Here is a 14,095-nt window from a genome sequence, read left to right on the forward strand (position 1 = left end):
TAGTTCAGTAACTAATATTACTATTCTAGTTTTCATTTAAAAAAATTAGTTAATATCATTTAATTTTGTTAATCCCACTTTAAAAAAATAAATGTCTTTCTCAAATCATCTTTTAGTGGAATTTGATATTAAGAAAAAAATGAATAAATGAAAATAGAATCTCAATTAAATAAAAAATAATAAAAAATATTTTAAATACGATCTCATTAAATATAATAAAATTAGTTAAAATTTACTTATATTTATTATATTTATACCCGAGAGTTGAGACTAAAATATATGAATTTTTCCTAATCACAGTACATAACTATGTCCTACCAGTATTCAAAATCAATATAGCTGGACAGTCTTGGCCTGGCCTTTGTGTCTCTTATATACGTGAAATCTAAACACAAGTTATTTTTCACCCAAGAAAAAAATGAAATCATTGATCTATATTCAAAGTGAGTTGAGTTCCTTTACTTGTTGCCCATTTTCCATTTCAAGTAAGTTTGTACAATGTCCAGTCCGCAGAGTTCCTTGACCACAGGCATGGTAGCAGGGACCTTCAACTGAAATGTTGAATCTGGTCCATCTAAGTTGCTCCATGATAGAAGCTGCTTCTTGGCTTCTTTTGCAGCTGCTCTTGTTGCACAGTGAACAGAAGCTGCTAGAAGTAGTGGTGGTTCACCGGAAGCTGCACAAATAAATTTCAATTTCTTTCATTAATTCTTGATTTTTGAACCACAATAACTGAAGCTTTCTCAATCTTATTAACAGTCCACAATAACATATATGTTGTAATAGAGTTTGATTTTTATACATTATACATATAAATATTTTTACACTATCTATTAATTAAAAGTGATCTTATATATGATTTTTAAAGTGATTATTATGAAAATTAATAATGTTATGATACATGATTTATAAAGTGTATTCTAATTAAATTCTTTGTTATAACAGTATTCATATGAAGAAATAGTTCTTGCACTGATAGTAAAAACACAGACATAGTTTAATACTTATAATTTAGTTTTGAGCATTACTATGTCGTACCCTTTGAAGAGAGAACACGTTGTTGGTGGTGTTCACTGTTGAGGATTTGAACATTAAACTTTTGAGGAATAGTGTCCAATGTAGGAATTTTGTAGTTCCATGTACCATCTACCAAGATCAAACCGTCAAGATTTGTTTCATATTCTTCAAGCATGAAAAAACCCAACCCTTGGATAAAAGATCCTTCAATCTGTAAGAAGAAATTATTTTGTTATCAAAATTGAGTTATTCAGACTTGGTAATTTGACAAGCTGACAACTTCAGGAAAAGGAACCAAAGAACTAAAACAACCCATCACTACTAGTGCATCTCACATTTAAAAAAAAAAACGCAAGGTGTAAAGTTTGGATTGAAAGGATCAAGATAATAGAAATGATAGTAAAAAAACTTCGTACCCCATTGCCCAGAGGCTCTTCGCTATGCGAAGGTATGGGGGAGGGATGTTGTACGCAGCCTTACCCTTGCATATGCAAAGAGGCTGTTTCCGGATTTGAACCCATGACCAACAAGTCACCAAGGCACAACTTTACCGCTGCACCAGGGCTCGCCCTCATAATAGAAATGATAGTAAGAGACCAAAAACATTCTTGGGCCTCAATTAAAAGCTTTAACTTTTTGAGTTGAGTTGGTTCTAAAATGGTATAAAAGTCAGTTTTGACAGAGTTCTTAGTACTCAAATCTTGCTTTATCCATTCTTTATTATTAAATTTTCATCTAAGTCATGGTGTGCTTGTGCTTTGTCCACCCTTCATGTCCAAAGAGTTTTACATGACCAGCCATGTTCATAAGAACTACCTTCAACTAAAATCTTAAAAAGCCTGTGTTGAGTTCGTCCATGATGCTAGTGCTGAACTTGGAATATATCAGGTGATAAAGTTTTGTTATTGTAAGATATAAACTCAATAATATAAACTATTAGATCATATTTAAATGTTTAAAATGTACTTGATTTTTTTAAAATAGTAATGTACTATTAACTTTTATTCTTGATCTCATGTATAGTTAAATAGTTTCAGTCTTTCAGATTTATAATTTCACCCACATATATATTAGCTTACCTGTCCTAAATCCACAGCTGGGTTGAGACTCTGTCCACAATCATAGATAATATCTGTCTGCAAACATCTGGTTTCTCCAGTCAGAAGATCTATTTCCACCTGAGAAACAGTGTCCATTATTTAGTGTATCATTCATCATAATTTGGTTCAATTGATTCAGTAAGATGGCTTGTGTTGTAAATAGAATTGATTAGCAGAATATTAGTTATTACTTGGCACAAATGGCAGAATATTTGTTATTATTGGCACAGATTTGTTGGCCATTCAAAACAGCAGATCTTATATGATTATGAGATTGTAATTATCTCCTTAATTAGTTATCCCAGCTGTAAGATAGCATTTATTGTAGATTGGTTATTTAATGCACAGACGTAGAAATCAAATTGTATGAGCACTATTTAATGCAGAATTGGATAACACAGTTTTTCATCTGCAACTTTATTAGTCTAATACGTGTGACTATGTCTATATGACATTAAGGCTTAACATTGAAGGGAAGTAAGTTTCAATGAACATGAGACAGTTCCATTTTGATTTGAGATAAACAAACTTACCTCACTTACTGCAGCACCATAATTAATGTACCTAATGGAATTGTTACCGGGTACATAAAATGAAGACGCTGATAAATTCACCGGTTGTGCGTATGCCTGTATGTTGATAAATCGACAGTAATATAGTAATTAAATATGTTTGGTTGTGAGCTAAGAAAATAAGAATAAAAAACATATAAAAATGTGAGAAGACAACGATGTGTTAAGAGAGAAGGACCACAAATTATTGAGGTGATGATTAAATAGAGCATAAAGTTGCTAACATGTCTTCATTACATTCCACACTTAAAAAGTTTATTACCAGAAAAATTATGCCTCCACTCTATTCCAATAGTTTATTCCCAGAAAAATTCATAATTATAGGGGAAAATCATGTTCTTATAAATTGTGGGCATTCTAAGTGTCATCTTCCAAATACTACAAGACTTGAGGCAATATATCTCTGCACAAAATTATAAAAAATAAGATACACACATCAATGTTTTAAGAGTTTAATTTCTATGCATTTTCAATCAATTGGAAATCATGGTATGTATGATTTTTAAGGAAATTATTATTAAAGTTGACAAACTTATCATATATAACAGCTTGTGGTTGAATAACAGTGTAAAAGCTGTTTACAATATCAATAAATACAATATTTAATCATGTTTAAAATATAGATTCTACCTGCTGAATAAGCGTCTCCCACTTGACAGAACCCATTTCCTCCTGTAGTTTTTCCTTGAGGGGCTTTAACCTTTCAACCAAGATATCACAGCAAAGCCTAACAGCTTCACAGCTTGACTCTGATGTTGTGCTTCCAGCAGTTAACCCCCCTTGAATCAAGCTCACCGTATCAGTTTGCACAACCCTTACTTTGTCCAAAAGACTATCAATTCTATCACATTGCACTGCACCAAGTGCAAATGCAGCCATCTGCTTCACCTTTGTCCATAGACCCTGACCCAATTCAATTCCTCCAACTTCAACAACAACAGACCCATCTGAAAAAATACTGACTTTTCCTGTAGTAGGTTTTACATTCACCTCATACAACACTGGCACTCGAGAAATCCCCCTTTTTTTCCAAGTGTTAATCCTGTTAAACTCTTTCACCATTTCAACTCTCACTTCATAGTTTGCAGAAACATTTAACTTACTCCATATTAAAGGCATAGTATACTCATGAGGCTCACCAGAAGAGTCCTCGTAGAATGCTTTAAGACTTGTGTATGTGTGAAGATTAATGCTCCTTACAGAATCTACATCAATTGAAAGTGTGGCTGCAACCTTTTCTATTATAGCTTCGGCAATGTATGATCCTTGCGCATCCCCTGGGGCTCTCATTGCAGCTCTACTAGGATGGTTTGTTTTGCATAGTTTTATATCAAAAGAGAGAGCACCCCAATCATACTTTTTAAGTGCACCAATCATGTTGCGTGGTATTATTGGACTAACATCCACATATATCCCTGCATTGACCAATATCTTAAGATCTAATGCTGTAATCTTCCCATCATTCTTGAAACCAACACTGTAAGTTATTTTCATGGGATGCCTTCCTCCAGCCATTATCATATCTGTCTTTCGATTTAGATACATCCTGACTGGGCGCCGCAATTTGTGTGCTGCCAATGCACATGATGTAGCACACTACAAGATTTGAATGCCATAACAAATGTCATAATAAATGTGCTTCCAATGCACACAACTGTAACAAAAGCATGTTTTCTTCTGTTTACTAGTGACTTCTCCAAACTACAGAAAATCCAAATATTCATGCCTAGACTCTATGTTAATTAGTCATATTTAAGAAGTGATAACAAATCTAATAAAAAAAGAAGAAATATTTTCAAAAGCATAGTACACAACTAAAAACTTACTGCTGTGGCTCTCAAGGCCTTTCCACCAAAACCTCCACCAACCCTTCTTGTAATGACACGAACATTATTTTCTGGAATACCTAGGCATCTTGCTACATTAGAATGAACATACTCAGGACTTTGACTTGAAATGTAAACCACAATGCAATTGTCTTCGTCGGGTACAGCAAGGGCAGCTTGTGTCTCCATGTAGAAATAGTATTGAGACCCAAGTGTCAACTGCATTAAACATTGAATTTGATACATGATGACAATGAATATGCTTGATCAATATATTCTCATCAAAATTCATTATTCAGAAACAAACTTAAACATCACATCAGAAACTAAAGTAGAGATGGCCACAAAGATGTGAAAGGAGTAGAAGGAGGAAACAATGGATATGTTACATGTACCTCAGCAGAAAGAATCTTGTGATCTGCTTCAGCCATTCCTTTTGGCACATCACCAACTTGACTTGGGGAGAGAAAAGGAGGTAATTTAAAAATGCTAGATCTTTTAACAGCATCTTCCACAGTTAGAATAGGTGGTTCAAGATTTTCAAGACCGTAATCAACAATAGCTGAGTTTGCAGCAATATCTGCATTTTTCTGAGTATCTGCAACCTATAGAAGATACTTGGTGACTAAAGTGGAAGCATTTAATTTTATCAGTCTCCAAACAAATGAAACAGAAGCTCATACAATGTTGGACTTTAAGAGCTCACCACAAAGGCCAGACGATCACCGACACATCTAGCTATCTCTTCAGCAAATAAAGGTTCGTCACCAAATCTAGTCTTTGATCCAAGGTTCTGGCCCCCATTGGGAATATCTTTACTTGAAATGATATCCCTCACTCCATCCAGTTCCAATTCGGGGCTGAGTTTTATACTCTTTACCCTTGCTAAAGGTTTTGAACTATAGATATATGCTCCATGTAGGCAATTTTTTGGTGATGGAATGTCATCAACAAACACAGCCTCACCTATATATGAATTATTAATAAATATCAGTGATACTTGGTGACATATATTGATAAATATATACTTGCAACTGATATGAAATTAAAACAACTAAAAATGAAAAACCATAATTGAAAGACATCAAAACAGGATAAAATATCAGTGTCTGACAAACAAAGTCTAGTCAACTCTAAAGTAAGACAAGTGAGAGATATGTGAATGACATTTATGTCAACATTTGCAATCTGGTTACCGGTGACATGATCAGCTTTGAGCCAAGCTAAGCTACAGGTGTGTGGACCTTTTTTATCTTTGGTCTCCACAATAATTTACTATTTTGAAATATCAATAGAGATGAAAAGAAAAGGAACTGTCAATATCTTAATCCAAAATGTGGAGCTTAACAAACCTGAAGCTTGTAGAGCAGCACCAGATTTGATGACTGGCTCACCAATGGGTTCATACTTAGTACCTGCTTCAAGGACCTGCTCCCCAGATGACAGTAAGGCTGGAAATTTGCCATGATGAACCTGCTTCTGATTCTTTGATAATTCAAAAGCCTCCACAGATGACAGATTAGTATGTCCTTTTAAATAACCATTGGTTATTCTCTCAGGACTGCCAATCAATAGGTTAAAGAACTGAAAAATAAAACCAGCAGAAAGACTTGAACGGTAAGCAGTTTGTGAGGTGTCATCATCAGGTACAATAGTGTCTGTGACCAAGTTAATAGCATCATATAGAATGCTAACACTTAACAGATTTCCAGTTAAGAATTTCTCAACTTTTTTTGCTCTTATCGCATGCTTAGTCCCATAAGCACCAAAAGACAACCTACAACTGTCTATCACAGTTCCACCAGAATCCTTGCAAGGAGACACCTTAGCCAGGAAAGCAGCATTTAAGTAGGGAAGGGCATTTCCAAGGGGTCGAGGAGAAGCTCGGTAAGATTCAAAGAAGAATCTACTTTCTGGTTCTGAGGATTCACGTTTATTGAGTTCCAAACTAGGAACTTTAATGCTTAAAAGCACACTATCCAAGCTTAATGGTGGTCTTTCCAGAAACTCCTCCAATGTCAGCCACTCAAATTGTGTACCAGTCATTATGTGAACCATTGAATCCACTGCAAGAAGTATTGTGGCAATATCTGAGGGAAAATGATGCTTTTGTGCCATCACTAGATTGCCACCAACACTGGCTGTGTTCCTAATAGAACCTGAGGCAACTTTGTTCATATGGTCAGCAATCTTTTCAAGTATCATTACATAATCTGAGAGAAAGTCACCTTTGCTCTCTTCCTTTAGTGCTTCAATGGCTTTAGATATTGTCACTGTTGCTCCAATTTCAATTCCTTTCCAATCCTTTCTGATCTTTGAGAGCTCAGAAATGCCCCTTAGATCAACGTACATATCATAGACTTCATTATCTTTGTAATATCCCATACCTGTATTACTAACAACAAGCTTCATCCGGGTCCCATTGACTTGGTTTAGCGCCAATATTCTCTGAAGCTCCTCTAGACTAGTAGGACTGTACCAACAGTATTTCTCCGAAGCCAAGGACACAATAGGCTTGATTTCCTTCAAAAACAAAGGAAATCTAATACTATTATGATTTTTGTCATACTGAGGCAACCTACTAAGCTTTAAGTCCTTGCCCTCTCCCTTTCTCCAAAAAGAGTTGAGCCCCAAATCCTCTATATCAAAATCAGCTGCAAAACTTTTGCAGGCATCAGCAATGGGTCTGTAACCGGTACAGCGGCAAAGGTTCCCTGCAATAGCCTTTTCAGCCTCAGCAGCAGTCACTTTTGAGAATCCAGAAGGTGGCTCCGGACGATTGGTCTTTTCAGCATTGACAAGAGTACCATAGAGGGAAACACACATTCCAGGAGTGCAGAAGCCACATTGAGTGGCATGGAATCCTGCAATTCTTTCATGAATTGGGTGGAACCCATCTTTACTGTTTCCAATGCCTTCACTTGTTGTTATGGAACATCCATGTATGCTGCAAAGTAGTGTGAGACAAGAGCTTGCCGTAAAATCCTCAACTCTGTCATGCACAGGATCATATTTGGAGATTAAAACTACGCAAGCACCACAACCACCTGAAACAAACAAAAATGAACTTCTGATTTGAAAAGATTTGGAGGATCACTGAAGGCCAACACCTTCTCCACCTTCGTTTTCATGATAAAACCATCAGAAACAATAAGAGGATTTTTTTCCCTTCTTTTTTCTCAATTCTCCGTGTAAGTTTGCATGGCTTTTAGTCTTGTGAAAAAGAAAGGCATTGGGGAAGTTGTTAAAGCGGAATCTCATAATAATTAGTGTCTCTGAAGATCTGATCTTTAATCAAGTTGAATAGCATTGTGTGGTTCATGTTTCTGACTTCACCTAGTGAGATATCACATAAGGCTTTTGTTGTTGTTGTTCTCAAATCTTGTCATCAACAATTCTTTCTTTTGTGTATGAATTTTTTTCTACTCATATAGCTCAATAATAATTAGGAATTAGAAACCATTACTGACACTTATATCTTAGGCTTCAAACAATGATCAGAGTGATTCAAGTTGTTTTTTTTTTTTATAAGCAAATGTTAGTTTGTTAGAATGTTAGTTGATAATTTCTATGCATACTTAATTTGTATATTTAAATCACATAGCAATTATCTAATTTTTTCTTTTAACACTTCCTTTGATCTAAAAAAATAAGAATTTAGCTCCTTCTAAATTTTTATCCAGAAAATGTTAAAGTTAGTAAATTAAAGTGTTTTAATTCAATTTTTTTTGTAGAGATTAACACAACAAGAGATATGAAAGATGTTGAAGAGTTGGAGTTGTGCACTCAGCACGCCAATGTCCGCTCAGCGCGAGGAGCCAAACTAGAGGAGGCCAGCTGTATCGTGCAGGCACGCTAAACAAGCAACTGAAAGCTTAGCACATGGTTACTTAAGTCAGCTGGACTTTGCATGTGCACTCAGCACGCAGCACGCATGCGCACAATCATTTTTGAAAAAACATGCATCTTTATTCTTAAAGCAAATTATTTGATATAGTTTTTAAGGAATTAGGAGTGAATTTAGGTAATTTAGGCTATTTTACAAGAGGAATCAATAGTTTAGCGGATGAAGGTAATAGTCGCAATAATGTTAAATGGTGAAAAATCTTTAACATTGCATTAAGAGTATTTTCAGTAGTCAAGCACCCAACACATGTCCACGAAATTCTACACCAAACAACAATTTACACCTCTAAGCATTTGTTTTTCTATCTCTTGCATGCGCTTTACCTTGTTATCTTTATTTATGGTTGAATTTTATAATTCTGCATTATCACTTGACAAATATCTAATGTAATCATTTATTCGCTTAAAATTAGGTATATACAAACTTCGAGTACAATCAAAGTCATTGTGAATTCGATACTCAATCTTACCGTTTTAACTATTACTTGGATGAATTAGTACATTTGTCAAGAAGTTAACATTAGTTTTGATAACATAAGAGATCGAATCTACGACCTTTCCCCTCTTCTCATCTCCATTAATCATCTAATTTACCTTATATCTTCAGAGTAATTCAAGTTGTAATAGTGACTATTATCTCTTGCGCAGGACAAAAACAGACGTTATTCAGAAAAGGAACACATATTTAACTCCAAAAAATGATCTGGAATTGGAAAACCATTCCAAGACCTGAAGACCATAATCCATAAAACCCACTAAGGTTTTCCCTTTTTAGTTAATTGACAACATGCATAATGATTAATGGGATTAAAAAGAAAATCCATTAAAATCTAACCAATTCAGCCGTCAAGAGGATCATATTAAGTAATATATACCTTCACCACAGCCGAGCTTGACACTCTTGAAACTAGTGTGATTTCGCAAGAATTCGAGTAAAGTGATTGAAGGGTCAACGTTGTAGAGCTCAAACTTCTCACCATTAACACCAAAAATCAAACTTGTTGGAGTCTTCAGCTCCAGCTCCATAGTTCAAGCCACTGTTATGAGAGTTTTCAGCAAGAGTTAACAGGAGGACCAGTATCGTTTTGTCTTTGCAACTGACAACGTTATCAACTGATTTGTGCGTGACGTGGGTACATTTGGTACGTTATTTCTGGATTTTTTTAATGATAAGAGAAAGACACCCACAAGAACAACAACAAAAGAAAAGAAAGAAAAAAGGGAAATAGTGAAATTCGTCTGATACGATGATGATAAAATTCTTCTGATACAAATTTAATTCTTAAATATATAAAAGTACACTAATTTAATCCGATTAATTTATCACCTTTTTTTCTTTGATTTTTTTAATCTTCAAGATCAAATTATGAATATCTCACAATGATTTTAGCTATTTATTCAAAATAAAATAAAATGAGTCATGCATGTCAAGAGTGATATATTCCTACCGTAAAAAAAAAAAGAGCGATATATTCCTAAGATAATTAGTTTTTAGTAAGTAAATATTTTTAAGATTTTTATTTTTAGTCTTAAAATTTTTTTAGTCCCTAAAACTTAATAATAATTAAATTAAATTATTAATTAAAATATTAAAATTAAATAATTATTATTCAAATACTTTTAAAAAAAATTATTTGAATAATAATTAAAATATAATTTTTTATATAGCTTTAAGAATATTAACAACATAAATAAAATATATTTTTGTATAATTTAATTAAATTGTAATTTTTATAATTTTATAACTAATAAAAAAATTAAAAGTTTTTTTTAAAAAAAGTTATATGTAAATCTTAACGAAATATTATTTTTATCGTTTAAACATAAGAATTTATTATATTATAAAACTTAACAATCCTCATAAGAATTTATTAAAGAAATAAAACTATTTTATACTGATATTCTGCATAAAAATCGGTCATCTTATAATATCGTAAACATTTTGAAAGTGAATAATATACTCATTATAGTGTCTTTTTCGTGTAGTTGGTTTGTTTTGTACTTTTGGTGTACCGAAGCACAGTATAATATATGTCTTGATAAATGATTTTTTCTTTCTTTCTGAAAACAAAATATTCTCAAGAAAGCAGAGCACCAGTGAAGAGATAATCCCTATCACAAAGCCTTGATAAATGATACTACTACATTTTCTTACTTCAAGCATATATGTGCACGTGGATCAATTTAAAGCCACGAATTGAGATGTCTAATGTTGCAATAATTGATCGCATGACATGGGGATGACATAACATATATAGAGAGAGGAGGGACCAAATAACAGCCATCTAACTTTGATTATTATACCATTCAATAATTTTCAATTTAAAGGTCATGGATATTGCTTTGGCATATGCTTGTTTGGCTTTTATGGTTGACGAGAAATAATATACTGTTTCAGTAAGGTTCAGTTGACATTTTACAATTTGATGTATGCAATCAAATTTCATTCTTGGGTCTGGTTCAAAGCTAAAGTGGAGAATTTGGGTGTAATGTTGTCGGATTGGTGTACAAATTCTCAGGTTGCATTTTGTGACTGATTCTGCAGTTAGAATTTTCTGAGATGCTAATCAAGTAAAGTTGCACCAAAATTTTCTGGTATTGATAGGGGGTGTGATTGTTTCAATGTTGCCTCCTCACTTGGCTAGCTAATAATTGAGGGACATATGAAGCTGTCTGTTTTGTCCATGCAGCCATAATATATAAAGAAAATATAATGCAAACCCTCACCAAGGAAAAATCTGATGACGTCTAGCTTTATCTTAATTTACACACATTGAGGAATTTGATTTAATGTATTCTTTAGAGAGAAAGAAGCTCACATTGCCTAGCATACAAGTAAAGTATTAATCTTTAGAGAGACAATGTGTTTTTATTTTCTCTTTCTCTTACATAGGACAACCGAGAAAGTCCTTAGCATAGTTAAGTCAATCTTTGCACGAAAAGGAAGAACTAGGTCCGAAGAAAACACGGGTAGTCATCGATGTGTATATAATTAACATAATATAATAACCTGAGATTTCATTCTCCAAGAGAAGACAAATTAAGATACGTACGTACGAGAAAAAGGAGAAACTATAATTAAGGTGCAAATGTCGGATGAAAAGACAAATGTACAACCAACAGCAGAACCTGCCAATGAAGATTTTCTTCCACCATCTGATTGGGATCGTCAGAACGACAGTGACACGCTAATTCTAATGCTTCCAGGTTCATTTCAGTTGATTTACGTTTATGCATTTTTCTTATAATTCTACAAACTAGAGTATAAATCTGTCGACACGTTAATTAATGGCGTATTAATTTGCACAGGAAACACTCAAATCAAACTCTCTATTTTCTTCTGTATAAATCTTTAAAAGAAAAACTAAAAAAAAAGTTAATAAAAGGGTTCTGGTAATATTATTAAGAAATTTTCTTTTCATTTATTTCTATTGTTATGCATGCAGAGGAGTTTTTCAACTCTCAGATAGATAATTCATTTAGCAGGTAAAATAATTTTATATTATTATTTAATTATAAATTATTATTATGATAAATTTATTAATTTTTATAATAATTATCTTAAAATTTATACAGTTATAATTAGATTGTAATATAAAATTATGTTATATTATAAATAAATGAATAATCATTAAACTATTCGACTGTTAGTACAAGAGATAATTGTATCAAAATCTTTAGATTTCCCAAAATATATCATAACACGTATGATAAAAATGTGTGTAACATGACCGTATAAAAAAGTGATCTAACCCAATCAAGTTCTAGGGATACTGTGTATATACAAAGAAAAATGTGGATTGAAAAAATTGTCTTTGAAATTAAAGTGTTAAACTATATATATATATATATATATTACAGGGTTTAGGAAGGAGCAAATGAAGGTTCAAGTAACCTCGAACCGTATGCTAAGGGTGAGTGGCGGAAGAAAGATCAGTGAGAACAAATTCCGTCAATTTCGTAAGGAAGAACCCCTTTCTGATTTTCATGACACCAAAGGGATCACTGCCAAGTTTGAAGCTGGGATGCTATATGTAAGGATTCCCAAAGTGTTCAAACCACAGCCACCACCAACACAACAAGAAGAACCTTCAAAGCCTCAACCAACAACAACAAAACAAGAACCTTCAAAGCCTCAACCACCACCAACACAACTAGAACCTCCAATGCCTCAACCTCTAAAGCATCAACCACCACCAACAACAACACAACAAGAACCTTCAAAGCCTCAGAAAACAACAAAAACTTATCATAAACCACATGCTCCTCAACAACATGTTGATGAAAAAGAGACAAAGGAGGACAAAATTAGTGGAGAGTATTCCAAAACCAAGACACAGACACCACTACCCCAGGAACCAATTAAGGCAGCTCATGATGAAGACTCTCAAAAGAAGCCGCAAAAGGAGATGATGAGCAAAGCAGAAACTGAGGAGAAAAGCAAAACTTCTGAAGCTCAAGAAATGCATGGAACTACACAGACAACATTCAAGGAGCAAAATGAAGATGATCGTGGTGTAGATTCTCAGAAGAAGGACAAGGGAAAATTAGCAGAAACAGATGGCAATGATATTAAGGAAGAAGCTATAACCTCTAAAGCTCAGAAAACTTGTCCTGATGAATTGAGTAAGCGTAGTAATGTAGCCATGATGCACAAAATCCTGGCCATGATTTCTGATTTTGTTTTGGAGGTTAAGAAGCAAAGTAAAGTGCCCCACTTTGTTGTCCTCTTCATTCTTGTGTTGCTGATTGGGTACTACATTAATAGTAGAGTCAAATCATCTTTTGGAGGACCCAACAACCAAGAGCTTTAATTGCTTCATTTCCTTTCCTCGGGTTATTATGTCAACATGCATGGCACAAGACAAATATTATCTGTATGTACGTGCATAAATTCATTAAGAAAATATATTTTTTTTAAGTTTTTAAATTAATAGATCTCTCTATTACATATCATCTATATCTACTTTTTTGTTGTAATTTTAAATAACTCACCTATTCAACCCAAATTCTGAAAATTTTACCAAATAAGTTTCACAAATAATTTCACATCCTTACATTTTATCACTATTTTGTAAAAATACAAACATGTTTACAAAATTTTTAAGATCCAATACTTGTATAAGCACTCATTGTTTCATGCATGTGTACTTTGATAAGAACCTGCTCCAACGTTCATCTAGGTGCTTAGTAAATTTTCAGCATCCTTATGACAGCTATATATATACGCTCCTACCTATATTTCACAAGTATAATTTGGTTCAGGGTTGTTTAATTATCTCAAATAAAAACAAGATTAAATAACTCTAAAATGATTGATATTTAAGATATCATAATTAACTCTAATTTACCTTCAAAAAATAATTAACTCTAAATTGTTTCAGGGTTGTTTAATTTATTTTAATTGAAATAATTTTATTAAAATATTCTTACTTTTCATAAATACATTATTTATAAGTTATAACTATTATGTTTAATGCTTCAAAAAAAAAACTATTGGATGGTTAATGGTGGTGTACAGTACTACAAAATTATCATATTGACATGATATATTTAGGATAAATTTGGATTAAAAATTTTAATATCTCATTAAAAACTACAAAAATCATTATTCAATATATGAAATTCTTTTGGAATGATAAAACATCAGTCATCCTGAAATGAAAGGAGTGAA

The 14,095-nt window shown here is 33.2% G+C and overlaps 2 protein-coding genes across 2 annotated transcripts; one reads left to right on the forward strand and one right to left on the reverse strand.

Moving 5' to 3' along the window:
• Positions 1-221: 221 nt before the first annotated feature.
• Positions 222-9,605, reverse strand: LOC100781659 (abscisic-aldehyde oxidase). The gene is made up of 10 exons (XM_003519422.5): positions 9,297-9,605; positions 5,868-7,562; positions 5,222-5,481; positions 4,911-5,120; positions 4,516-4,734; positions 3,320-4,285; positions 2,651-2,746; positions 2,097-2,195; positions 1,039-1,228; positions 222-676 (listed from the first exon to the last, which is right to left on the reverse strand). The coding sequence occupies exons 1-10, from the start codon at positions 9,445-9,447 to the stop codon at positions 459-461; spliced, it is 4,104 nt and encodes a 1,367-aa protein (XP_003519470.1). The 5' UTR covers positions 9,448-9,605; the 3' UTR covers positions 222-458.
• A 1,754-nt stretch (positions 9,606-11,359) lies between these two features.
• LOC102659817 (probable serine/threonine-protein kinase samkC) lies at positions 11,360-13,304 on the forward strand. Its single transcript, XM_006575532.3, has 2 exons — positions 11,360-11,628; positions 12,283-13,304. Exons 1-2 carry the CDS (start codon positions 11,511-11,513, stop codon positions 13,233-13,235), a joined length of 1,071 nt encoding a protein of 356 aa, XP_006575595.1. The 5' UTR covers positions 11,360-11,510; the 3' UTR covers positions 13,236-13,304.
• Positions 13,305-14,095: the final 791 nt, after the last annotated feature.

Source organism: Glycine max, chromosome 2, assembly GCF_000004515.6.
Source record: "Glycine max cultivar Williams 82 chromosome 2, Glycine_max_v4.0, whole genome shotgun sequence".
NCBI lineage: Eukaryota > Viridiplantae > Streptophyta > Magnoliopsida > Fabales > Fabaceae > Glycine > Glycine max.